This window comes from Bipolaris sorokiniana (assembly GCF_000338995.1).
Source record: "Bipolaris sorokiniana ND90Pr unplaced genomic scaffold COCSAscaffold_5, whole genome shotgun sequence".
Taxonomy (NCBI): Eukaryota; Fungi; Ascomycota; class Dothideomycetes; order Pleosporales; family Pleosporaceae; genus Bipolaris; species Bipolaris sorokiniana.
The window spans coordinates 453280-461924 of record NW_006911899.1 but is presented as its reverse complement, the minus strand read 5'-3'; the positions used below and the strand labels follow the sequence as shown (position 1 = coordinate 461924).

Sequence of the window (8645 nt, the reverse complement as noted above, 5' to 3'; positions counted from 1 at the left end):
GTGTGTAATATGTACGTTCCAACTAGACACCATGTTTACTTCTTTCAAACACCCAGCCTCATGTATTCACGGCACCTTCCACCCTCTCTCTCTCTCACACACACACACACCGATTGGCCAAAAGTCGCCCGTTTTGCAAAAAGCAACACTTAACCACGTGGCATCTCATTGCTTCTTTTTTTCCTTTTAGAGCGGGCGTTTTGTATACCTTCCACAAACACAAAAAAAGTAAAGTAAAGTTTAGTTAAGTAGCCAAGAGAGTGGTACGCGGCTCCCACCCCCTCCCCCTTCCCTGGAGAAAATAACGGGGGAGTTGCACATGGTGAAATGTTACGCGAGAGAAGGGGGAGAGAGGGCACGTGGGTCGTGAGGCCCAACCCGCGGAAGGAAGGAAGGAAGGAAGGAAAGGTGGTAAGAGGGAAGGGGGGGAGGTTGGGGGACGGGAGATGAGAGGGTAGATTGAGGTGTGGGTTTGTATGCCTGATTTCAGGCAGACAAAGGAAAAACAGGCTGTGTTTTCTCTTGAATATGAGAGAGAGAGAGAGGAGGAAAGGGAGAACCGGGGGCCAGAATGTAATTTCCTGACTAGCATGGATGTTTGTATCTGTTTTTGGCGTCTGGCGTGTAATTTAGCTCTACTTAGTCGCCCGTGTTAAAAAAATTACATTGCTTGAGAGAGACTCCGCGGGCCGAATAACGAACTCTGTATGTGACCGAGAGCTGTAGCTACTTCTTTTTTTTTTGAAAAATAAAATAAAATACTTGGTAATCGGGTACCGATACCTTTATCTTTTATTTTTATTTTGGCTTTCGTTGCAGAAAACAGAGTCATTGCACCTGCTTCTTTGGCAACGTACGCGGAAGCCGGATAGCCACGAGAGAAAAAGAGAAAGAGAGCGAAAGGAGGCCCAATGGCTTGGTTTCGCGCCTGGGGCGGGGGGCCCCATAACCACTGTTTGCGGTGCTTGAGTCGGTGACATTCGCGACTATTGCTTCTCTTGGATTTTTACGAGTGGAATTCCACCTTGGTTAATGAGGCCTAGGTGCTACGAAGTCCAGCCTGAGTTTCACAATGTTTTGGTGGTGTGAGCGCGCACACGACTACTGCGGATTTTGTTAGTAATAGCAAGTACGTCGCTTCGGGCCGAGGATATTGTGAAGCGTGACCGAAGCGTCCGGGAGTCCTAGCTTGCGGCTGTGGCTAGCAAATTCGTACGAAGCTCGCAATTGGAGAGAGCATATTGATAACAGTAATGATAATCAATCTGATGCTTCAGGTAAGGTCACAAGCCACACCCTCGAAGGCGTAGCCGAGCAAAGTATATGTCGTAATTCGCTCGGAGGTTGGGCGCAGGACCAATGTTTGTTGAGGCCTAAGGTGCGCCGCATGCAAGAGGAATGAGGCGCTCATTTTTCCTTGCGGGAATGCTGGACGTTGGGTGGCGATTGCGACAAGAGCATCATACCGCGGTGTTTAACAAGAGGAATTATATATACTCCTTGCAGCGATAGGCTGATGCACTGCTTAGTGGAGGAAAAAAACCTTGCGTTGTGATGGTGACATGCTTAAATGTGGCTTATCCAGGGGTCAGGTATTGACATGGCGGCATACGCACTACATATGCAAAAGTCCTTCCGCGGTATAGATATGATGACGAAGCTCTCAAGCAGCTGATGGAGATGCATGGTCCATGATAAGCAGTCCGGTGTGGACGTTCACACCGCTTGCCGCGGGGCTTGCTTTGACGATGAGCGGTGGAGGTCGATCTCGAGGTGTTTCGGCATGGGTTAACGAAATAGAGTGGACTATTGGCATTTCAGATGGCGCAGTCGTGCTAATCGAGCTCCCATGTTGCCTCGAGGAATCTGGGCGGTTGGGCTCTGTGACATTCACTGGCTTGACGCGCTAGGCGTGACTGACTAGGCTTGGCTGGGCCGAGGTAGCATTTGTCGACTAATCAAAGGACAGAAGAAATTTGGAGGGCATGAATCAGGGTAGTGAGTATCATTCTGGGTGGGAACGAGTGGAGACGGGGACATAGTGGGGCGATCTGATGATGTAGTTCAAATCGTGGTGATGCGCACGCGCGCGTGTGTGTGGATGTAAGTAACGCGGGAAGGAGAACCGGTAGCACTTGCCCTCCCCTAGTGCACAGGTTGTTGTTATTATTGCTGTTGAACATACCGCCTTATGGGCGGGGCGCATGCCTGTATACCCAGGGGCGCAAAAGGATTGCATCGTGGTTTGGAGGATGCGATGGCTTGCGGACAGATCTAGATGAGATCTGACATGCCCCCACGCTAGTCGAGGTGCCACCGGGTACGAAGGCCGACACCAGTGTATACCCCAGAACCAGAATAAGCACAACACCCCAGAAGACCTTTGACAGGGTGACACCTGTCCGGAACAATGTTCCGCTGCTCTGGTAGTGGTCGGTCCCAGAAGGATGGGATTGAGTGGCACAACTTCCAAGCATCTACGTTGCATCATCCCCTCTGCTGTACTCGATCGCCCGTCACCGCCTGTTCAACAGAACACGAACATGATGGTCTCCGATATTGTGCGGGCCGCACTCGTGTGCTCAAGGTCCGTGTTGCGGGCCAATTCCAGGTACCCAGCTGGCAGATGCAGTGCCAGTTGTTGGGAGTATTGCAAAACACGCGTTCAGGCAAGGTGATTCCCAACATGGCAACGCCAGTAGTTTCGGCAAGAAGTGTATAGTTTTTTTTCCCACGGCTTTTCATATATGGTGTGGTGTAAAGGCTACACACGACAAACACATGTGTAAGCCAGGTACATCCTGAAGGACTATCTAACTAGGTACAATGTCCTGGCATGCAGAAAGGCGACATGGGGCCCCTTCATGCTCGCTATGAGGCATACGCAGTACCGAGTCTTTGCCCTTGACGAGCTGAAGAATGAGGTATTATATACGCTTTGTTGCGCAGTAAAGGTGGATGATGTACCAAACGATACGTGGCAATGAAACCTGTAGTGCACTCTGCACTATCGATGATGCATTCGTTCCGTCGAGTGTAAGACACTCGTAGGTACATTAGAAGTGTTCAAGAAATCCCGAAAGCGGTAGTTTTGGGTCGATCATGGGTATTGAGAGCGGGTCGCATGCCAGACGTCTGGGGGGTGGGGACCATTGCGGTCGGTCCGGACGAGGCGTATCGAGGCAGTTTGTAGGACTTGTGATGTAGGGCAGACGCAAGGTGAGGAGTCGGGGCCGTATTACTGGTGACAGAGGTCCAAGTGGTAGGTGGGAGGGGTCGAGTGAGTGAGTTGTCGACGATGCGCAGGGTGGGTGTGAGTTGAAGACACATGTGCTGGCTAAACTCTGTGAGAAGGGCGACTACTGAGATGGCCAAGATATATTTTTTGGTCCTCCTCCTCATCCATGAGCAAGTCTTCGCCAGGGTAGTCGTTGACATCGTCCTCGAGCATCTGAAAAGTCTCTGCATAGGCGCGCGATGGGACGGATTCTGGCGAAACGAGAAGGGAAGCGACGTCTATCTTGATTGGTCTCGGATACAAGTGCTCGTTGGGGTCTTGAACGAACCAGCCAACGCTCTGGGTATGGTCGGCCAACTTGACTTGGGGCATGTCGAGGGGAGCGAATCTCTCAGCCAGGATCTTGCGCAGCACGCGCTCAACCTGCTCGTCTGTAGGGCCATGGGTGAGCTGCTTCTGCTCGAGTCGGAGTATACGCTCATTCATCTTCCGGAAGCACAGTTCTGTTCTTCGCATGAACTCATGGCTGCAATGGTTAGTATGGCTGTTCAACTGTCGGAGGGGCACTGCAGATTACACGTACTACCATGATGCGATTCGTTCAAAGGACTGGTTGATCATTTGCAACTGGTAGGAGAAAGACATGTTGGGCTATGAGGATGAGGTGAGAGAGGAGGCCAGCTACGTAGTACTGTAAGGGAGACGCTTTGAAAGGAATGGATTTCCGGCAAGATAGCAATCAGACTTGAAAGGGCAGTGGTTACGGGGTGAAGGACGCTAGGGGGAAGGATGTGTGATATATACGACGAGGGTGGAAGACGGGTGTTCCTAGAGAGGCGGCTCGTGTGGCACATAATGAGCCTGACCTTGGACATGCAGTAGGGTGGGTAGGGCGCGGCAGGGCGCGGCAGGGTCCAATGCTGGCGGGATGGCTTGAGGGATTGGTTTGGTTGGCCAGGAGGGGGTGTTTGATGGGTGGATATGCTGAAGGAGTGTAGGTAGTGCTAGTGGGCGAAAGGTGCCGACGGAGATCAGTGGGCAGCTGAGGGTGGCCCGGCTGTCAGGCGGAAGAGCCGTATACGGCGAACCAGGACAGAGACAGACCGGTCGTCGCGTGGGATGGGGTGAATGCAGGGGCGTGGCCAGGGCGAGCACCCTGCCGACGGGATCGACGATGAGGTATGGGCTAGCACATCTGTATGAAGGAGGATACCTACGGTTACCACGCGCAACTCTGGAGCAGGGCACCCAGCCACGACCGGTATTAGCGACCAAGACGGACAGCAGCTCGTGGCCACCTCACCGCAGGGCAGGCCGCCAGTCGCCAGTCGCCAGTCGCCAGTCGCCAGTCGTCAGTGGGCCAATCTGGGTCATGACTTGACGCCCCCGTCGGCGCCGTGGCCCTCGCCATGACCTGACCACTACCAGAGCTAAGCGCGCATCAATTCGCCGAATAGCCTCAAGGCGCCCCAGCAAGATGCGAACAAGGCTGTCTGGCGATGCAAGTCCATGCCATGCCATGCCAACGGCGTTTCCCGACCGGGTCTCGTCGAGCATTTGCATTTGCATTTGCAGGTGCATTTGCAGCTGCAGCTCGGTCCATTTGTCGCGCTAGGCCCAAAACGGCTGCAGCAACAGTGCGTCTCGGCAGCACTTCCTATTGCCCGTTACTTCACCCCCGACTCATCGGTCCACATTCTGCACGCGAAGCGGCCAGACGGCTTCAAACACCTGTTCTCCGCCCTTGGGTCCCTACTGCTACTGCTACTGCTACTGCTACTGCCTATGCCGAGTCAGCTCGAGTCAGCTCCCACGCCTACTGCTACTACATGTTACATGCTAGTAGCTACTGTACTTAACAAAAGCTTTTCACAAATGCCCATCCCCAAACCCCATGTCCTCCCCCCCCCCCAAACCAAGCAAACGCCACAGTGATGTGCCTCCAGCGGCCAGCCTCTACCCTCAACGTCTAGTGTACGGAGGAGCGCGTCAAAAGTCTTCGCGACAGGGGTAGGCAGCGCACTGACGCACCGCAGGTCTTGGCATTTGCTGTTTTGACAGCTTATTCACTGATATCCTCCCACTCATTATCTACATTAATTTTGATAGCCTTTACAGCTGTAGCCTCCCTCTCAGTGCCCTTTCCTGTTCTCCTACCCTCTTTATATTCATTGCCACCTTCTAATCTAATGATATTTTGAATATGAATTGGTATTCTTTCAATCCACTCTTGAATCTTCCACTAAGGTAGCTCGTCCCAAGCTTTCGTCCAGGCTCTGATAGCTTCAACCTTACTCCTTAGAGCTCCCTTTTTCGTAGTAAGCCTCTTCATATATAGCCAGCAGCACTCTATTGCATTAAGATCAGGTGAATTACCGCACCAGAGTAGCCTAGCTACCTCAAATATATTAAAGACCTTCTGTTGTAAGTGATGCGCATAAGAAGGAGCTTTATCTTCTTAAACGAGAGTATATAGCCTCTCTTTCTTACACTCTTGAGCAAAAGGTAGAAGCTTAGGTATTAATATTTCAGCGCGATATCTCCACTAATCAATACCATTTCCTTTACCACGAGTAAGCTTACCTGTATCTGCAGTAAATTTCCAAGTTAGCTTCTTGCTAGGCTTCGTACGTAGGCCTAGCCTTCTAACTCCAGTATTCAGTTCCCACTCAGCTCTAGCCTCAGCTTTAAGCTCTTGGTTAAGAGCCTCAATAGCCTTACGAGCTTCTTCCTTCTGCTTTCTTGATTCAGGTTGCCAACAGTAGCAAGGACCTTTCTTGTTATATGAGAAGCTCCCCCAGAACATGAACTTAGAGTAGCCTTTCCACCTCTCACGTATAGTACTGCGCAGAAAAGCTTTATTAGATTTCCTCCAGATCCGATAGCCTCCACGGCGGTGATTAAGGACTACAGAGGTCTCATCTGTCCATATAACATTCTTCTAATCCTCAAGAGTCCACTTCTCTCGCTCCTTGCACTAGGCTAGTCTCTCCTCCCTTATCTTCTTGGTCAACCCAGGCTTCCTCGTCGGCTTCGTCTTCTTGTAGCCTGCCTTCTTGAGTATCTGGCGCACTGTTGTAGCAGAGATATTAACTCCCTCTTGACTAAGTTCGCCAGCGAGATCAGCACAGCTCTTCTCTCTTCCATATCGATCGCGTACGAGTTTCTGGGTAATAGATTGACGTACAGCCTCGGTTTCTTTAGTAGGGCGTCCCGAGCGAGGAGCATCTTCAAGGTGAGCGTTACAGATAGTAATAGGTTGTGAGGCGTTGTATTTAAATCCTCTCTTGATAGCTTTAGCATATATACTTCGAATAGTAGACTCAGGAAGGCCTGTAAGGTAACAGACCTTACTATTTGACTTTCCTGCAACGGATTTAAGAGTAACAACAAGTGCACGAGTAGCGATATTATAATTAGGAGCCATATTGAGCTAATCTAATTAAGAATCACTGAAAAACAATAAATATGAGGGGCTCCAGGAAGGCCACGTCGAAACACCAAATGCCAAGACCTGCGGTGCGTCAGTGCGCTGCCTACCCCTGTCGCGAAGACTTTTGACGCGCTCCTCCGTATGAAACGGGCAGAGGTTACGAATGTTCGCAAAAGCTATACTTTATTGCCATCAAGGGGTCCTCCCCAGGCGTTCGGCTTGTCGAGTGCCTATGTTTCCTCGGTGGATTAGCAGCTTGAGGCGTCATCCTGTGCGCATGGTCAGGCAGCATCTGGGATTATTACTACTACCACACGTCGGATGACCACTTCACTTCCCCAAACGGAATCCAATATATTTTGATTTCGCTTCTTTCCATTTCACGCCGAAAAAATCACCCAAGACCTCGTGTTCCTCACGAGCCCTCTGCAAATCCTGGTTAGGCCTGATACGGTTTACCTCGGTTTATTGCCTGGTGTCGTGCAGGAGAGATCCGGGGAAGCGTGCTCTGTGTCTGTTGCCAACGACTGCGCCACTATCAATGCCTGGCCACCATGCTATTCCCGAGAGAACGTCGGGACTATGATCCCGCCCAACTTCTTCCTGCACAGATGTGGTCAAGTTTCCATCAATGTCTCTGCACCGTAACCGGCGGCCGATACAGGGATGCTGAATCCTGCCCACACCCTGTCTCTAATATGTACAAAGTCCACGTTTGCCTATCAAAATTGATCCTCGGAGGATTAACACCATGGGTCTGATTTCACTACTGACTCGTACCTCTCAGCTGATACGGTAAAGTACAGACGTGTCACTTTAACGACTTGGGTTAACTGAACGTCGCTTTCGCAGCTGAGTGTCTGAGCGAGTAAGAGAAAAACGTACGAAAGTACCTAAACTTTAACAACGTCGGGGAAATCAGATTGGGCTCTCTCACCTCTCTAAAAAAAGATATACGCAAGTGCTTAGTGTTTATCAGTACATGTGCTTGCACAAACACTTGTACTACTTACATATAACGTGTTTTACAAGCGAGCGGGCCATACAAGCGAGCGGGCCACCCCACCAACTTTGCGCACCTCTCTAACTCTAATCAACTATGGCCCTATCAAATCAAGCCCGCAACGTCTCTCATGAATCTGATATACAGCTAGCAATCTTAGCTATTAATCAAGATCAAATTAAGTCTCAAAGAGATGTAGCAAAAGTCTACGAAGTCTCTCGAACAACACTCCAGCGTCGACGCGCTGGCATACTTACCCGACGCGATTGCCAGCCTAACTCAAAGAAGCTTACAAAGCTAGAAGAGGAGGTGATAGTTGATCATATAATTGATCTAGATCTACGTGGATTTTCGCCTACCTACGCAGCTGTGCGTGACATGGCTGACAGACTACTGGCTGCGCGCGGCGCTGGCCAGGTTGGCGTCCACTGGCCGCGCAACTTTGTTAAGCGTACAGACAGTCTTACGACGCGTTTCAATCGAGCGTACGATAGGCAGAGGGCTCTATGTGAAGATCCAGTCCTAATTAAGGGCTGGTTTGAGCTCGTGGAGCAGACAAAGGCCAAGTACGGTATCTGCGATGAAGACGTCTATAACTTCGACGAAGCTGGCTTTATGATGGGCAAGATCACGACTCAGCTAGTCGTAACAGCGTCAGAGAGGAGGTGCCGGCCAAAGGCAGTTGAGCCAGGCAATCGTGAGTGGGTGACGCTGATCGCAGCGATCAACGCAGCTGGCTGGTCTATCCCACCGTTTCTAATCTTTACTGGCAAGTATCACCTATCTGCCTGGTACGAGGAGGCAGAGATCCCACGCGACTGGGCCATCGCAGTCAGCGACAACGGCTGGACGACTAACGAGCTAGGAGTTGAGTGGTTAAAGCACTTTATTAAGCATACAGATGGCAAGGTTGTTGGAGCACGTCGGCTGCTTATTCTTGACGGCCATGAGAGCCACCAGTCACTTAAGTT

At 50.9% G+C, this 8645-nt stretch overlaps 3 protein-coding genes across 3 annotated transcripts; all 3 read right to left on the bottom strand.

Annotated features, from left to right (window-relative positions):
• Positions 1 to 1957: 1957 nt before the first annotated feature.
• Positions 1958 to 2778, bottom strand: COCSADRAFT_305649 (uncharacterized protein). Its single transcript, XM_007700400.1, has one exon. The coding sequence runs from the start codon at positions 2489 to 2491 to the stop codon at positions 2006 to 2008; it is 486 nt and encodes a 161-aa protein (XP_007698590.1). The 5' UTR covers positions 2492 to 2778; the 3' UTR covers positions 1958 to 2005.
• Positions 2779 to 3197: 419 nt separating this feature from the next.
• Positions 3198 to 4147, bottom strand: COCSADRAFT_305639 (uncharacterized protein). The gene is made up of 2 exons (XM_007700399.1): positions 3822 to 4147; positions 3198 to 3764 (listed from the first exon to the last, which is right to left on the bottom strand). Exons 1-2 carry the CDS (start codon positions 3881 to 3883, stop codon positions 3338 to 3340), a joined length of 489 nt encoding a protein of 162 aa, XP_007698589.1. The 5' UTR covers positions 3884 to 4147; the 3' UTR covers positions 3198 to 3337.
• A 1982-nt stretch (positions 4148 to 6129) lies between these two features.
• On the bottom strand, positions 6130 to 6702 carry COCSADRAFT_305619 (uncharacterized protein). The gene has a single exon (XM_007700398.1). The coding sequence runs from the start codon at positions 6663 to 6665 to the stop codon at positions 6216 to 6218; it is 450 nt and encodes a 149-aa protein (XP_007698588.1). The 5' UTR covers positions 6666 to 6702; the 3' UTR covers positions 6130 to 6215.
• Positions 6703 to 8645: the final 1943 nt, after the last annotated feature.

Bases quoted from the DNA above. Each gene is read 5' to 3' on its own strand.
- COCSADRAFT_305649 (XM_007700400.1), bottom strand. From the start codon at position 2,491: ATGATGCAACGTAGATGCTTGGAAGTTGTGCCACTCAATCCCATCCTT.
- COCSADRAFT_305639 (XM_007700399.1), bottom strand. From the start codon at position 3,883: ATGTCTTTCTCCTACCAGTTGCAAATGATCAACCAGTCCTTTGAACGA. The intron at 3,765-3,821 runs GTACGTGTAATC...TAACCATTGCAG, and splicing joins GAACGAATCGCATCATGGTA to CCATGAGTTCATGCGAAGAA.
- COCSADRAFT_305619 (XM_007700398.1), bottom strand. From the start codon at position 6,665: ATGGCTCCTAATTATAATATCGCTACTCGTGCACTTGTTGTTACTCTT.